This window comes from Hibiscus syriacus, unplaced genomic scaffold (genome assembly GCF_006381635.1).
Source record: "Hibiscus syriacus cultivar Baekdansim isolate YM2019G1 unplaced genomic scaffold, ASM638163v2 tig00000764_pilon, whole genome shotgun sequence".
NCBI lineage: Eukaryota > Viridiplantae > Streptophyta > Magnoliopsida > Malvales > Malvaceae > Hibiscus > Hibiscus syriacus.
In genome coordinates this window covers 883,089-901,320 of record NW_024061820.1, presented here as the reverse complement: position 1 = coordinate 901,320, position 18,232 = coordinate 883,089, and the positions used below count along the sequence as shown (strand labels likewise).

Sequence of the window (18,232 nt, the reverse complement as noted above, 5' to 3'; positions counted from 1 at the left end):
TATCAGTTGGATCTTAATTTAACTGGTGCATCAAGAATGCAAAACTCAAAATGAATTTCAATTTCATTCAAATTAGAGCAAGCGAGCATCACTCATAATCGATTCAGCACAAGTTAAAATTCCAACTGCAAATAAGACCATAATAAAAATATAATAGAAGAGAAGATCTCGATTTCATCAACAGATCTGAAACAAAATATCATAATTGTAGGGTTAAGTTTTAAACACACAAGAAATCATGAAAATTCCAAACGTAATCAAACCAACAAGAGAATAATACTACCAGATTAGAAATGAAAAATAAAGGAACACAGCATACCAAATAAAAAATTAGTATAAATACGAATAGAGGGAAAACTTACTATTCGGGATTCATTGTAGCTTAAAGGTTAAGAAATAAAGGCGCGAAGGATGGGATCGCCGGAATCTAAGTGAAAGTTCCGGCGACAGATCAGAGGGATCTCGCACCGGTTGACCAAAAAACAAACCAGCGGAGGTAAGAGGAAGGGGAGGAAGTAGGGGAATATAAAGAAAAAAACGGATACCGAAAATACGAGACAAAAGGGAGAGTACAACGGTGAATGAATGGATCAGAGAGTCAGAGACGCTTAAACTTCGTTAAAGTAAGATCATCTTCTACAATACTCAAAAAAGTTTTACTTTAATCTTTCTATTATAGAGAAAACATGTTAATCCTTTTATTATACTATTTATATTTTAATTCTAAATATTATTATTATTTATAATAATACTTTAATTATAAGTTAAAACATAAAAATGGTTTATTAAAAATATATATTATTTAAAAAAAATAGATTTAGGATGAAAATGTAAGTTTCTTTCCCAATAATATGATTTATTTAAATAAATTTTAGTTAATTAACAATCCATTTGCACTCTAAACTCTAAAGAAGTAGTTCGGATTCAAATCCTTCAATAAATTCAAATAAAAATAAAAATAAAAGTTTAATTAAAAATAAGATAAAATTTATAAAAAATATTAAAATTTTATAAAAATTTTCAAAATATTTAAAATTATATAAGATTTTCCGATTATATCCAATTATAACTAGTCATGTATTATATATAAAAAAAATATCATTGTTATAATAAACCGTCTTTATCTACTTATTTTTAAAAATATATCTCAAATAAATTATTTTTAGAAAAACAAGTTATTTAATTTCAATTTTTTATTTTAAGTTAAGTTGATTATAAAATAGTATATGATATAAATATTTTTAATTATTTGATAACGAATACTCAATCACCCTGATACAGCTGTCGATGCTCAAAATCGTAATCTCTATAAATGACAATGATTCCTTTAAACACTAATGTCAAACATTGATAATCTTAATCTCAAACTTTAAATATGAATTCATATGGTCTGAAACTCTGAATGACTATTTTGCTTAATCAGCGAATTTGGATAGTATGTTCAAGGGCTCATTGTACCGTTCGTGGATAACTTTACTGCTCATGGACTTCGAAGAGGAGAGTAGAGTTTTGACTTAATATATCAAATATGTCCTTAGAATTTGATAACTTTTAATTCGTTAACTATTTTTTAGATAATTTTAATATTTAAAGTTAAAAATATTTTTAAACTAATATATATTTTAAATAAAATAGCTAGTTTTATTAGAAGAAAATTAGCTAGAATTAAAATCAAATATTTTTAAACTAATATATTTTAAGATAAATTATTTTACTTTATTTTCGATCCGTTAACTTTGATCATCGATTTTTTAATTAAATATGTTTAATCGTTTACATTATCGATTTGTTCAATTTAAGTCACTCGACCTTTAATTTATGTTATCTCATTAATGGAATTTGATTTGACAATTAAATTTTTTAGAAAACCCCACTGTTCAAACATAACTCTTTCTTCTTCTAATGTATATGAACTAAAACATACTTATTCCTGGTCCATCGTAACTTCGCAACTGTCCTCCTCCTCAGCCTCAACCTCAACCTCAAATCACCACCGGCTCAAACAACTCTTTCATAGAAGCCATGGTTGCCAACTTCAACAAAGCCAGGAACTCACCCCTATAGGGTTCACCGAAAACATGTTGGCCACATATCTCAACCACCTCTTCGTTGAAATATTGCTATCTTCCCTCAGTTTTGCCTTCATCTAACTTATCTGCATCCTCACCAGAGTTTCAAATCGACTTTTGAGAAGCTCACAATCCCTCTCCAGTTGTTCGGTCTTTCATCTAGCACGACGTTTTTGGAACCACACAATAATTTGTCGTGGGTGACGGTACTGGAGAGCGTCACCGACGCTTGCACAGATGAAGGAGAGATGGTAAACCGTACAGGCGTGGAGAGAATGAAGAATCTCGAGGAGGATTCTTGTCCCTGTTTGTATCCGACGGTTGGTACCGTGTTTTGTGGGTGAACAGAGATATAAGAAAATGATGGGCGTAGACGGGGCAGAAACCGTCATGGGGTTGGTGGTGAAAGAAGGGTTTGAGTTCCCATGGGGTGCATTTTCATGCCGTCGAGGGTTACAGTACGACGATTGAAAATGAAAAAAAAAGCAGTTGAAAATGATTCCCTGCGACGTGTAGGAGATGAATTCTAGTGGGTTTGCAAGAAGGTCGGATGTCAAGGCTGCTCTCGACTTGGGACTAATGGCGAGCCATTTCCATGACTCTAACATGTGAAATGAATTCTGGTGGGTTACTTGTCTCAGTTGTAAGCTATGTTGTTGAGCTAGTTTCAGTTTCCTCCAAGGAACAGGTTTGTTTTTAACTTTGAAATCAAAGCACCCATAGCTTCATAGACTCTACTGCTTGAAAAAAGGTTAAAGTCAACATCAGATTCAGTAATCGTGAGTGGAATTCCGTCGTCCGGGATGTACGAATTTATGGGTTTTGTAGCGTTTGAAGGCCACTTGAGGCTGCGAAGATGGGTTTAGTCGCCACGTAGTACTTGCACTCAACATGAGGAAGCTTGAACCAGAAAGTGAGTGGAGGAGAGATTTCGGTTGATGCTTTTAAAGAAGAAAAAGAAGACTGGTGTGGTGAGTTTTACACGTGATTTTTTTTAAAGACTGGTGAGTTTTATATGTGGTTTTTTATCTTTATTAATTGTACTCAGATTTATGTTAAAGGATTAACGTATGTTAACTACTTAAGGATTTAAAACGGACGGATTGTTAATGTAAAATATCAAACATATTTAATTAAAATATCGATCACCAAAATAAGTTAGATTGAAAATAAAGAGACTATTGACATAATTTTCTTTTTATTATAATATTGATTAGTGTCAAATGATGATGCGACATTGACCAATCAAATTGGTTTCTTAATTGGATAGATAGTTGGGCTTTTTTTTCCGAAAAATCATCGGTAATCGGTATATTTATCGATCTAACATCGGTCAGATTATATTTCTCGATCTAACACCCGTAGCAGTAAAGTGCGCCCCCTGAACCGCGCTATATGATGATTTGACGCCACGTGGGGTATAGCGCCCCTTGTACCGCTCTATATGCTGACATGGGTTACACATGTGTATAGCATGACTCCTGATCCACGCTATACGCCACGTAGGGGTATAGCGTGGATCGAGTATAGCGCGGATCAGGGGCCGCGCTATACGCCACGTAGGGGTAATTATATTTAAAGCGGTCCCTGGTCTGCGCTATATTTTATCTGAATAATTACATATAGCACGGTGCAGGTACCGCGCCTTATATGGTTATAAATAACCTCATCCGCCGGTTAAGTTTCTCACATCTCGTATCTCTCCTCTCAACTTATAAATTAATACAACAATTCCGTCAATGAATAATAATTATGGCAATCTTCTCATATTTGATTTAGAAGTTCGTGCGATTTTTCGTTATAAGGTAATTTTGTTATAATTTTTTAATTATACTTATTGTTTATTATCATTATTTGAAAAAAATTATACTAATTATTTTCAATTAATTTTTATGTTTGTAAAATTGAAAAGCGGGAGCATAAGTCGAAATAGTTTTGCGGTGCAGGTAATAATATTTACGTTGTATTATTTAAATTATTTACGTTGATGTGTAAAAAATTTATTGTGTTATATTTTCGTTCATATATAATTTATTTAATCAGGTTTGTTTCAGTTATTTTTTTTGCAGATATAATATTGCCGCACTTTTAAACTCAAAGAATTGCGCGACTTTCAGCTATTGTTTATTATGATGGTGAAATTCGAGAAGATGAAACTGGCGTTGTTTTCGTATTAAATGAGCGTGTTAAAATATCATTCAAGAGAAACATAACTCTTGAGGAGCTGATAACGAATATTTCGAGGAAGATTCATGTTGGAAGTAGTAGAAGAATGTCGTCGTTGCAGTACAGATTTCCAACATCATTGTTGCCATTAACTTATACATCGTTCGAACTTTCGAACAATGATGATGTTCAAATGATGGTTGAAGCTCGAAGTAATTATTCAGACGTCACTATTGAGATGTATGCACATTTTGTTCAAGTGCGTGCTGTTCGGGGTCAATAATTAAGCTCCCACTATAGGCTGGTTGAACAAGTTGATCAAGTTGACAACCCGACTACAGTAATGTGTAATGATTTTAATGCCATAATGAGGAGACATTCATCTGCAACTGGTAATGGAAAGGTGATGGCGGCATCATATATGGTTGTAGCATCATATATGGTTGCTGTGAAGGTTCTGCTGGTGCAGCTGAGGATGAACCGGAAGCACATGCTCTCCGTCCACGAGTCGGGGGACGATGGTTCTGTGTCGGATCACGTCTCTATCGACGTCACGGAAAGGTCTGCCCTCGTGCATCCTCGGGAAGCAGAAACAGTTTCCCGTTACTGTTGAACCACTCATAATAACCCTCAGCATACATCAAGAAGTTAGTAAAAATGGGCTCTCTACGAGGAAGGCACCGATGTCGATCCTCTCACAACACGACCCACTCATGATACCTCACCAGCCAATCTGTATCTGTCTTGCAGCGTCTATCTAAGCTATGCAACTCGTCCATATTGCGCGGTGCATCCGGAATTGGTTGTAAACAACCAAACTGTCGGAGCACGCGATCAATGAAGTGTCACTCGATGGTCGCATAACAGATCAGAGGGACCATCGCCATCCAAACATATGATGGACCCCTCAACTCAGGTGGGATCACCGCCCTCACATCATCAGTAGAATATGGCACCCATTCAAACTAAAACAAATAATATATAATTTTTATCAAAATAATAATCTAATTATATAACTATAATATAAAATCGATTTTTAAACATTAAAATTCATACATGTGTGTCAGCCTTCTGATCGATTAGTACCCTAATTTTTTCTAAATCATCAGGTAGCTCCTGATGATTTTTCCTATTAGTAGACCACCTATTCAAGAAAAAAAAATTATTCTACGCTGTATAAAATTATTAATATACAAAATCAGTTTTATAATTACCTCAGAAGTAGTGGAAATATGAATGGGTTCTTCACAACGGGACATAAAAAGGGCAATCGATACCATGCTCAAGACTGCAACAGCAGGAGACATCCGCTGATAGCATTACGCCTGTAGTCAGTGGCTCCACATATCTCTATGTACAGCAAAGCCAAAACTGCCGAGCCCCAACTGAATGATCCGGCGAGACGAAAGTCGCTAAGATGTCGCAACCACATGCAGTGAACTAGGTTGCGTGATTTGTCCGGCATCAGCAACCCTCCTATCAACTGTAATATGCATGCTCGTGCATACATCTTAACCTCATCCTCAGAGGCGTCTGCGCTCAACTCCCAAAAAGTAGTCCAAGAACCGGAAGCTATCCCTGATATCACATCTCCATCCACCGGAAGCCCCACGTGCATAGAAACATCCTCAAGCGTGATCGTGCACTCTCCGCACGGAAGATGGAATGTGTGAGTCTCCGGCCTCCACCGCTCTACTAAGACAGAAATAAGGTCTGGTTCTATCTTACAGTGACCCTGATATCTACCTATGTAACCAAATCCAGCATCTACTATATACAGTAAGACACGACTAGGTATCACTAACTTAAGATTCCTAATAAAATGATCTAATAAACGGTCATTCTCCTAAAAATAAATAATTACAAAAATTAATTCTTAATCTAATAATCATGCATTAAATAAATCAACTAATTATTACTAATAATTTAAATTAAATTAAAACTTTAAAATATTACCGTATCAACAAAGTGTCGAGATATATGATTTCCATCCAAGCGAAGTAGACTGCCTTCCATTATATATCTGCAAAAGAATTATATTAGTAAAATATTAAATAAAGTAAAATACTTAAATAAATTAAATACATAATATTAAAAATATTATAAAATATACCTTAAACAGATAGAGTATTTGAGAAAATTTGAGAAAATTTGGTGTGATAAAAATGATTGATGATAGGGTATTTATAGGGAGGATTGGGGGTGTGGACGGGTGGATAATTAAAGGTATACCTCTTGTACCGCGATATACCCCACGTGTCGGATAACCAGGTATAGCGCGGCCCCTGATCCGCGCTATACCCCTACGTAGCGTATAGCGCGGATCAGGGGTCGCGCTATACCTACGTGTAACCCATGTCAACGTATAGCGCGGTGCAGGGGGCGCGCTATACCCCACGTGGCGCCAAATCAGCATATAACGCGGGGTAGGGGGCACGCTTTACTGCTATGGGTGTTAGATCAGGAAATATAATCTGACCGGTATTAGATCGGTAAATATACCGATCACCGGTGATTTTTCAGAAAAAACGCCTAGATAGTTGTGTGAACTGTTCATATAACATTTATTTATGTTTATTTGTTAAGTTAAATAAACGAGTATGAATAAAATTTATTTAATAAAAGAATGAACACGAACAAACGTATGTTCAGTTCGTTTATGTGCATGAAAAAACTCGTTTATAAGCTCGTTTATGAGCTCATTTATCGATTTGTTTATTTATGTTCATGAACAAGCTCGTTTACCTACTTTTTCTTTTCTTTATTTTTTATATTTTAAATATTGGTAATGGTAGTGACTAAATTGAACACATGATAAAAACTAAAATTTAAACGTTAAATTTCAGTTTATATTTTAACAAGTTTAAGCACTAATAGCATAATTTACAATTTTTCTTTAGCTTAGAAGGGTAAAACTAAAAATTGAACATATAAACAAATAATAAACAAATCCTAAATGAGTATATTCATGAACATATAAACGAACACGTTCATGAACATATTCGTAAATAATAAATAAACAAACACAGACGTAACATCGTTCGTTCAAACTCGGTTCATTTACACCCAACTTTTTTCTATTTTATTTTAGTGCATATTCACATTGACTTTTAAAAGGGGATAGATATGATTCTTATTACCATCGAATGTAAAAAAGAAGTATGATTTGTTAATTTAGATGCTCGATATATAAGAAATTAAAATATTTATTTTAAATATATATTGAAAACATAATCAATTACAAAATATTAAGAATAAATAATAATTTAGCACTCGAAGACTTTTCCAAAAACAAAAGACGGTATTTTTAACTTTTACAATTATATTAAAAAAACAAATCCGGCATCCCAAAAACTCATTGTTCAATCACAATTAGCAATTAAGTAGGCCTTAATTTCAAAGGCAGTTGGAGAAGCATATAGGAGAGAACAATTTTGTAACAGCAAGTTGGTAAGAGTGCGTAAAACACATTATCATTGTGGCTAAACAAGTTGCAAAATAGGTCCATCTATTTCAAAACAACAGCAGCAATAATTTCACAGGGCTCCAGTTTCTAATTCTTATTTTTTTTTGGGGGGGGGGAGTCGGATCACAGCATAACAATTGTTAGGGAGAATAAAACACAAAATATACACTAAAACATTAAATTTTAAGGTCCTTGGGCAACAGGGAACCAAGTTATTTGAGTTCAGACCCTACCTAAAACATGAAGAACCCAAAAATCAAAGAAAATGAAAACTGGAGATGGCATGTGGGGGCTATAGAGAAACCTCACTTGCATCCCAATGATGGGAACTGCCCAGGGTCTTCAATGGAAGGTGCTGCCACATTACTTGCTTCACTGTCACCACCAAATCCTCTTGAACCACGCCCGCGCCCATGCCCACGTCCACTCGGGTTGTAGTACCTCTCCCTTACAGCAGGCTTCAGAAACTCATTAATGCTCAGAGCCTACCACCACAAGCATAAGGATCAATAAATGCACCTAAAACTTTATTCATGATCAAGATGGAAACATGGAAGGAACACACACACATGCTTTGCAAATTAAGCCTCGGGTTCAGAGAAGAGAAGCATTATAGATAAAAGTTTAAATCAAGGAAGTTGATAATAGTTAAATTCAAAATTGCACGATTGATGTTCAAAGTGTGCTATGCATCAAATTAATCAATGAAGGCTCGGGTAAACTGGAAAAAACAGATCACACAAACATAAGAAAATACCTTTTTGGTTCTCTCTTCCTTCTCATAAGCCTCTTTTCTCCTATCCTTATCAGAGCCCTATACAAGAAACCAAAAGGACAGATGATTACTACATATTTGACAACTAATCAGATAAGTAAATCATGATAGACTGTTCTAAAGTGAATCAAAAGCACTTACCAACTTGATGAAAACTTCATCGTCATTCTTCTTCTTGTTTGAAAGCTGCTTCATAGACTCAAACTCCTTGGCATCAACTTTTCTTCCCTCAGTCTTGAGTGCCTGCAGGGCCTTCCTTTTCTCTTCCAGCACCTTTTCATACTCCTCAAGAGTCATCTCCTATTTCAATATCAAAGGTCACACACACAGTAATAGCCCTAGTTTGTAGCGTAGATTTACAATTACAAAAGGCTACAAAGATTAATAATCATCTGATATGGATAAATTGTCAAGTGATTCTACCTTATCCTCAGGTTCTTTTTCTTCTGTTTCATCTGTAGGGTTCTCCTTGTTAGCATCTCCTGTATCCTCTTCTCCTGCAAGCTTCTCATCAGCTAAATTCTTACCCGTTTCGTTGGCTTCTTCGGTGACCCTGAAAGAAGCAAAGACAAAATCTCATTTCCCTCAATGATTACAATGATGAAATAAGAACGAAACAAACTGATGATTTTATTTGATTTTACAAGGCTGGAATTCTAAGAACAACTCACGGATATAGTTCATCAGTCTGATTTCCCCAATTCCCACGACCAGAGCCTTCACGTTTGAACTCATTTCTGCAGACATGAACAACAAACAAAAAGCATCACTTGTGAGACTTGGATAAATCGCTGAAACCAGAGAATATCAAGATAAACAGTCAAAAAATAATATTTTACCCGCGTCCAGTCCCACTATGGCGTTCAAACACTCTGTGAGGTCGTTCCCCATCTCTAGCTTCCCCATTACCAAAGCCACCACGGCGACCACCACGATAAGGCCGAGGGCCACCATATCCACGCCTTTCATTGGACTTTCCACTCTCTCCATCTTCAAGTGCACCTTGACCACCAGGAATAACACTGTTGCTGAATGAGTTCTCATCATTGGCAGTATCACCTCTGTATCCAGCATTTCCACCACGCCCACGTCCACCACGGCCTCCGCCACGAGTACCTTCAGTCTTGGCTTCCCTCACTTCAAAGAGGTTAGTAGTATTAATTTAAACATAGCTCAAGAAACAGAAGTCACAAAATCTTCACTTTCCAACTTGACATGATTTTGTACTACAAGGGAAGAAAGTATAACTGAAGCATTCTCTGTACAACAAACCAACTTCAAAATCCCCACCACTCAACCCCTAACAAAACGGTAACTTAATCTTGATCTAAGGAAAGTAGATAAAAAACACTCACCTTTTATATTACAGTATTATTTCTGCTGATTAAGCAGATAACACTGAAGAACCAAATAATACAAGCATGTGAAAATAACGAGCAACTTTTATAGGTTAAGCTTACCGGCCTGAGCAGGAGGGAGAGGCTTGGAGGGAAGCTTAGCTTGTTTAGTCTGAGTAGGCTGCTGCTTAGCCTGAGACTGAGCCGGGCCCTTCTTTGGAACGACGATGGCGGTTGACACAGGCTTTTGCTGTGCAGCGATCAGTACTGAAAGCTCCCCGGTATCATCATCTCCCAACAAATCAAAAGGGTTCAAGCTCGTCATCTCTTTAAAAAAAAGTACCCAAACTAACCCCCTCCAAAGATATAATCGTCGTTTTCTTTATATATAAATATATATAAATGACTCACACAGAACATCCATTGATAGTTTTAGTATACTTTACAATCAAACAAACCTTCCAATAATAGATCTGCAAGAAAGTGAAGTGAGAAAGGAACAAAGAAAAGGAAAATGGAAAAGAAATGGAAAGAGTTTAGAGAGAGAAAAACCCTAGCCGCCAAAAGAGGGAGAAGAGAGAGATGGAGCCTAATCTGAATATCTACCTTTTATTGTATTTTTCTTTTTCTTCTTTTATTAAATGGTAAATTACACCCCATTTCCTCTAAAGTTTCAGTGTTTTTATTTTGGTTATTAAAGGTTTAGGTGCGTTTTGGTTGGTCACTAAAATTATTGATAAATCTTAAAATAATCCTCGTTAATTGACACATTAATAAAAATTAATGTTAAATATAATTCTCAAATTATAATTAAAATTTTAATTCAATTATTAATAAAAATTTTAATTTTATAAAGTTATTAAAAATTTTATTTTCATTAGTTAACTTATCATTAACATATCAATTCTCACCGTTCAATTTTCACCGCTCAGTCATCACTCCACTATTTTCTTTAACTATAAATAAATACATGATCTTGATATAGAGGTTATAATGGTTGGAGATGATAATATTGTAAACGAGTTGAGTCGAGTTCGATTCGATTTAAAATTTTAAAAATTGGACTTAACTCTACTTGAAATCGTACGAGCTTAAAATTGTTAAATTTGATTCAAACTTGAAATAAAAATTAAAGTTTGAACTAAAAAAACTTGAATTCGAAATATTTTCAAACTGAACTCAATTGAAATTTGAACACGAGCTCAATTCAATCTCGAAATCGAACTCAATTCAAGTTTGAAGTCAAACTTGAGTTTAAACCTTAAGTACGTAAAAACTTTGTGTTACATTTAAAAAAATAACATATAAATGTTAATATTATTAATAATTTAATTAAAATAATAACTTTTAAAATTATTCACAAGTTTTTTGAACCAAATATCAAATATAGCTCGTTTTGACTTATTAAAAATTCAAGTCCAATAAGTTTAATTATCGACCAAATCTGACTCAAATAACTCCTCAATTACCATCTTAGGAGACATGGGAGAATTGAAAAGTAACGATGTGATTTATAAATAACTAAAATGTAACACTTGAAACTTTAGTGATTAAATTACAATTTTTAAAATATAGTGACCCTTAATGTAGTTTACCATTTTATTCTCGTAGTTGGTAGTGGATTGTGACTGAGAGTAAATGAGGTTTTCATTTTTCAGGGCTAAGGTTTTGCGAGATTTACTATTATGCCCTAGTATATACCATATACACGTTTCGTACATTAATTAATATGGGTATACTTTTATGTCCCTCGATAGATTGGCGCTCAATGATTTATAATAAATTAATTTGTGATATTAATTTAATCAATAATTTAATGTATATAATATATTATTATATTAATTCGTAACATCAAATATTTATTTAAAATCGTTATCAGAAAGACAACAAGAATGAGCTAATACCCACGTGTTGTTGGGTTCAAAGTTGGTTGGGTTATGCTTGAAATGTATAAGCCTATGTATTATGTATGTTTACTATCGTCCACTCTCTCATTATGTACGAGTCACGGCCTTATATAATGAGAGAGTGATCGAAGTAAGTGGCTCACTAGGCCCAAATAAGTTAACGACGACCAAAGTTCTTTACACGTGATCACCTTGCTGGGTCATTTGCACTACCATAGCCTCATACCCAGATGGGCCACCTGTAACCCGTAACCTGTAACTTAATTCTCATATCTCAACCATTTTATGGCCCGTCCTCATTATTCGGAGCTCTTGTTTTAACGTTACTAGGCTTTATATCAACCCAAAGCTCAGTTATATTTTCGATTCAACTCCCGTTTTACCCGAACTTGATCCGAACTTGATCATCTAAATAAATTTATTTGATTTAAGATTTAATATAAATTAAAATGTGATAGATTATATTTATTTTTAATCTAAATTAAATTAAATTCGACACAGGTTTTAGATAGATCAATATAGACAGGTAAATAATTTGACCTTAACTAAAAGTAATTTAATCCAAAAGTAACTAAAATCTAGATGAACCTGAATCGAAAACAAAACAAATTTAATTTATTAAAATCTAATTCGAACGTTACATCAATTCGATTTTAATTAATATTTGAGTCAAAGTGAATAAATAATTTCTTTTTATTATTATGTATTTTTTAACAATATGATAAATAGTAAAATGATGTATGCATGATTTTATTATTAGGTAAACTACGTTTTTAATGCTTAAATTATCAGTTTTGATCCGTTTTAATATCTAAAATTTGATTTAGAGGTAAATAAAAGGCATACAAATGCTAATACTCATCGTTTAATGCAGATTTAGATGTAAATTAAATATTCTACACTGAAAAAAAGGCCTTTGGTGTGTGGGAACTAAGAAAAAGAAAGAAGAATGATGAAGTAAACCCACAAGACATTTTCCTAATTCCAATGCACACAAATCCACAAAACTCCACACTTTGAAACAAACCACCGTCCTCTTTTCAAAAAGCATAGGCCACGAGGCCCACACTAGATCACCAAACTTCATTGCGTGGGCATGAAATTTAAGCTTTTTTGATCCCCAACCCTAAAAATATTCAGTAACCATCCTAATCACTATGTGTCTATGTTTAACTTTCATGGGACTGGTGCTCTCCTCACATGACAACTTGTCCAATTCATTCATCCTCATCCTCCACTCCTAAAGCAAAAGTGTTCACCAATCATCATCCTCTTACCACTTCATTTCCTATCTTCAAACTATGTTTTGACTAAATTCTTGTCGTCTTCTAGAGGATTGGCCTCTCAAATTTGGTATATTTTTTTCATCTCCTTTCAATTCGGTAAACAAAATAATTAAAAAGAACACTTTTCCCTTTTCCAAATGGAAAAAAACAGTGCTTTTGACTTAAACGGATCTCTCCGTTAGGTATCGGTTAAACAGATGCCTGAGAAAAATGTTTGGGATGTGGTTTTAAAGCCAAAATAATGGATAATCAAGAATTAATATGTAGATATGCATTATATAAATTTAAACCAAATGAAATTAAGTATGTAATTTTTTATAAAAGAATTGTTAGCCAAAAAAGATGGTATACAAAAATTTCTTATTTATTTAGTACCTGAGAAATTTGTAATAAAAACTGATAACCAAGTTAAATAATTAATATTGCTGATTTTCTTAGCATGAACTAGTGGATAGAGGAAAAAAGCCTCTCAACAAAGAGATTCCGAAACAACAAAATCCTAACCAAGGATTTGTGCCGGTACAATATCCGGTAATGTATTATCCTAACCAAGGATATTATATTTCGTATTCGAAAGGAGTTGTACAACAATTTTAGATGACACCTTCAGTAAGCCAACTGCAGTGGTCACAAGATCCTAACTCAGTATGTCAAGAAAGCTATGTTGAAATTATAAAAAAAAAGGTTGAAGCACTGTTGAAACCACAACAATCAAAAACCAAAAAAGAAGAAATAAAAGATTTTTATAATCCCGATTTAGAAACAAAAATATATAATTTGATTAATGAGGTATGGAAAAACCATATCACTAATCAAAGAGCAAATTTTAGAAGGCCTCTTTATAAACTTTATGTAACTTTAGTTGAAGAAACAACTAAAAAAAATGAAGTTGAAGAATTATTACTAACACCGTAATCTATTGAGATTGAGAAAAATTAGAAATAAGTTTTTTGAAAGATGAGGAGATAAACAATCTTCTTGAAACATGTTAATATTGTTCTTAATTAAGGAACAACAAACCCTATTTTCTTGATAAAGTACTAGTGTAAAATCGTTTTCGCATCCTTATTCTCCCTTGTTACTGGTATCATACCAAAAAAATTAACCAATACCTAATATTTTTTTTTTTTGTAACGGAAAAGTGTTGTTTTCGATCTGAAAGAAAACATGCAAGGTCATGAATTCCGTGAAAATCAAAACTCATGTGGATATATTTAGACATGTATACCTTATGATAAAATTCAGGATTCATCAGCTACTGTACATAACAGCGAGCAATGATATTTGAAATTTAATATTTTTTTAATAAATAAAATATTTCATGTCATAAATTTGCTGGATATTTAATGACCCAATAACATATTTATGATGATCGATTATTTAAGTGATCTGAAGTATAATTTACCCAAACAAATTTTTAATCCAACTTGATTGAACTTAGACAAAGAAGGAATAGGGGAAAAAAAGAGACACCGCTTTGAGTAATATCCCTTTCTGAGCGAAAGCTAATCAGAAGCAGATTATATTTAGAAATATTTGGATGAAAATTCTGTTTTGGTTTAATAGAAGAGAGCTTTTGGTGAACAGTCGTTGTCGATTCCCAGTATAATAGAGTGTTTGCAATTTGCGTGGTACGTGACGGCGACGTGTCTGAAAGTTTGACTCCATTATGCTCGGACATTGAAACAACAGTCGAAGCCGACTGAATGTACGGTCGCCCCTCGTCCGTGTAAAAATTGGCTAGTAAAACCCCAAACGGTTAAAACTCAAAAGCCAACGATTACTGTAACAGCAACAACACAGGCAATTAGGTAAGAATAATACACCGCGGTCGGTAGAAACGCGCGCACTGATTTTACTGCTTGAATTTCTTTTTAGGCATTCACTGTTGTCAATAAGATCTTAGTTATCGCATCTCACAACCTTGTATGAATTTGGTAGGTGAAAACTTATTTAGAATTCCATCGGCAAACATTAGATTTACAACTATAAATCTTATTCGTAAAACCTAACATTTAATGTATGCATTTCAAAAATAGAATTTTGCTCCTTTATTCATTTAAACCCGACATTAAAATCGAGACATTTTTTGTGTTAGAGATATTTGAAATTGCGGACAGAAGCTTCACCAATTATTTCAGCCGATCTTGTGCAAACAAGGGACATATGGCACCTGATCCGATTCAAAGAACAAAAAGTAACTTGGCACAAATTAATTTGGTTCCCATTACACATTCTAAAGTTAAGTTTGATTGCCTGGATGATAATACTCAACCGGTTGCCAACTAGAGACCGACTCAATACAATGGGAATTTGCACTGATCTCCACTGTGTAAACTGCGACACTAATATATAGTCAAGGGACTACCTCTTCATGCAATGCCCACTGGCAGCAGCTCTCTGGAATGCTATTCTGAAGTTTAATGGGATGAATTCATCTTCCATGACTTGGGTTGAAATGGTTCCAAAGGCTTCTTCTACATGGAAAGAAAGGTCACTCCTTACCACCATTTTGAAAATTTCTTCGACTGCATTTCTTTACTTCATCTAGCAGGAAATAAATTAAAGAATCTTCTTGGGACGTCATAAAACGGTGGAATGTTTGCTCAAGGAAGTTAAAGACGTTGTTGGGATCCGTCTTAAGGGTACTAATATTAATAGACTTGATAGTACTAATCTTAAGCTTTGTGATGTTTGGGGTATAGTCTAACCAATCTTTTTTTTAGGTCAATTTCTTTTGATTTTTTTACTGTTGGTTGGTTGATTGGTTGTACTTAAACTTTACTTTGGGTAATAAAATTCTGACTTATTCAAAAAAAAAAAGGTAATTACTATTTTTTAATAAAAAAATTCAGATCAAGATATGAAACTATTAGCAAACAGTTATAGATTTTTTTATGTTTTTTCAGTTCTAAGATTTCGTCTTGATAAATATGGGCAAACCTAGTAGGAATTTTATGTATACATATTAATTCAAAAGCGATATCAAGTTGTTTACCAATTGAACAAACTCCTATCGGTATTTAGAAACTTTGAATATGACTAATAAAGTGAATGTATAGAATAAAAAAGTATAAAATAAAATTGTCTTTGGTTATAACTGTATCAAATAATAATAAAAATTAGGAAAACAATTCATAAGGATAATATTTTATTAAAACTAACAAAATCCAGCACTAAGAACTAAGTAATAAAAAATTGTGTTAATTATTGTTTTGAAAGTAGTTACATTGTTACTGTTCACCATTATTTTGTATGTTTGATGCAATAAATGAAATTAAAATCAATAACTAAAACTTTAAGTTCAAAAATTAAGATGTTTTTAGTTAAAAGGATAAATTACATCATATATCATTCAATTATTAATAGGATTACAAATGCATCATTCCATTTCAAAATATGAATCATTTTATTTATCGAGTACAACGAATATATCTTTTTTTTCCATAAAATGTGTAATATATATGGTAGTTTTTTAATTAAAATTGACTTACATGATTATTATAATTAATAAATACAATGGTCTGATTATAATTAAAAAAAATTAATATCCATTTCATTATTCACCATACAGTGACATATTTGTTATAATAAATTAATCGAGTGATATTTTTATAACTTTTTAAAATTCAATAAGCCATTTGTAATCTTAATGATAAGTGAATGGCAATATGGCCAGGTTAAAAAACTCAACAATGTAATGAATCAAGAAAGTAAAATGCACGCGCTACCTTGAGCGCGTGATGAATGCAGGTGTCTAAACGGATTACGGGAGGTGAAGAAAATGCCAAAAATAGTTCGAATTTGGTACGGGGGGAGGAAGGGGAGGGCAAGGATGGCAAGCGGGTATAATTTCGTGGATTTCGTATCGTATTTGTTTTAATTGGGATGGGAATGGGTATAATTTTAGTGGGTAGTGGGCGGGTGTGGATTTAGAAAGTGGTACCCGTCGAGGGTAGTGGGCGGGTAATGGTTTGAGATCTTACCCGCCCCGCATCCACCCGCCCCGCATCCGCCCTCTCCACATCCGCCCGTCCAACTAAATATCCATTAAATTTTGGACCATTATGAATTTAGGTGTAATTTTAAGAGATTAATTTATAAATCATAATATTGTATAAGATATAACTTGTAATTTAACCAAGTATTAGGGATAAGTTTATGCATAAATTTTTTTCTTTCAAACCTCTTGTCTTCACTCTCCAGCTTATTCATGTACGTTTCTTCCCTTTTTACTTGAAATTTAATTTTTGTAAGAGTCATTTTCGTAGTCATTTCGTTTTAAGCTCCTCTACATTTAGTTTTAAGAGTTTAATTTTTATTTGCTCGTACTGATTTTTAATTATTTTTTAGATTCATCTTAATGTTTGTTTTAAGCTTAATTTCTTAATGTTCTAAAAATCAGTATCTTGTGACTGAGCATCCACGTTTCTAGCTAACAGAGTCAGATCGTTGCTTCTCAAATCTTCATTTTTAACGCCACTGAATGGAATTAAGTGTTTCACATGTGCTTCTCAAACCTCTATTTTTAATGCCATTGAAACTGACTTTTTCAAATTCAAATTTCAACCGAGTATTTTGTAATACTAGTGTTTTATTATGATGTTTTTATGAAAATGATAATTGTAATACTGGAGTATTAGATGTCACAAGTATTGCTTGAAATTTTAGAATGTTGTGTCAAAGAACAAAAACATTATGTGTTTGTCATTTATATTTTTAGACTTTAATTATGTCTTTTATTATGATATTTTTTGTACTTTAAGATCTATATCAACACTTAACTCATATAATCATTAGTTTATTTTATTACGTTTCTTAATAGATGTGTTTGTTTTATGTTTGTTGCTTATGTATAACTTAAGTTTGTTGTCAGGCGGGTCTAGTCGGGTACGTCTCCAGTGGGTAGTGGGTGTGGGGATGGATTTGAGAATGTACCCGCGTGGACGGGTGTGGATTTGAAAATTTTTACCCATCATGGGTGGTGGGCGGGTGGTGGATTAAAAAATATTAAGTGGGTATGGAGATAGGAGAGAGGTATCCGCACTCGACCCGCCCGTTTGCCATCTATAGGGAGGGGTTACATTTGAAAAAGCAATGTAGCTGAACAAAAGTGGGGCCACCGATCCCAAACGAAATTCTCTCTCTCTCCCTCGTTACGATGCAATCGGTTTAGTTCGGTTTCATCTAAACTTTTTTACTGTCAGTAGATTCAATTCTATTCGG

The 18,232-nt window shown here is 33.6% G+C and overlaps 1 protein-coding gene across 1 annotated transcript; it reads right to left on the bottom strand.

Annotated features, from left to right (window-relative positions):
• Positions 1-7,726: 7,726 nt before the first annotated feature.
• LOC120215728 (RGG repeats nuclear RNA binding protein A-like) lies at positions 7,727-10,216 on the bottom strand. Its single transcript, XM_039213323.1, has 7 exons — positions 9,937-10,216; positions 9,316-9,613; positions 9,148-9,213; positions 8,900-9,029; positions 8,618-8,776; positions 8,459-8,515; positions 7,727-8,186 (listed from the first exon to the last, which is right to left on the bottom strand). The coding sequence occupies exons 1-7, from the start codon at positions 10,136-10,138 to the stop codon at positions 8,007-8,009; spliced, it is 1,092 nt and encodes a 363-aa protein (XP_039069254.1). The 5' UTR covers positions 10,139-10,216; the 3' UTR covers positions 7,727-8,006.
• Positions 10,217-18,232: the final 8,016 nt, after the last annotated feature.

What these genes read in the sequence shown, in the direction of transcription:
- LOC120215728 (XM_039213323.1), bottom strand. Translation starts at nt 10,138, where the DNA reads ATGACGAGCTTGAACCCTTTTGATTTGTTGGGAGATGATGATACCGGG. An exon ending in TCTCCCTCCTGCTCAGGCCG is followed by an intron (nt 9,614 to 9,936) that starts GTAAGCTTAACC and finishes ACCTCTTTGAAG; the next exon opens with TGAGGGAAGCCAAGACTGAA. An exon ending in CAGACTGATGAACTATATCC is followed by an intron (nt 9,030 to 9,147) that starts GTGAGTTGTTCT and finishes TGCTTCTTTCAG; the next exon opens with GGTCACCGAAGAAGCCAACG.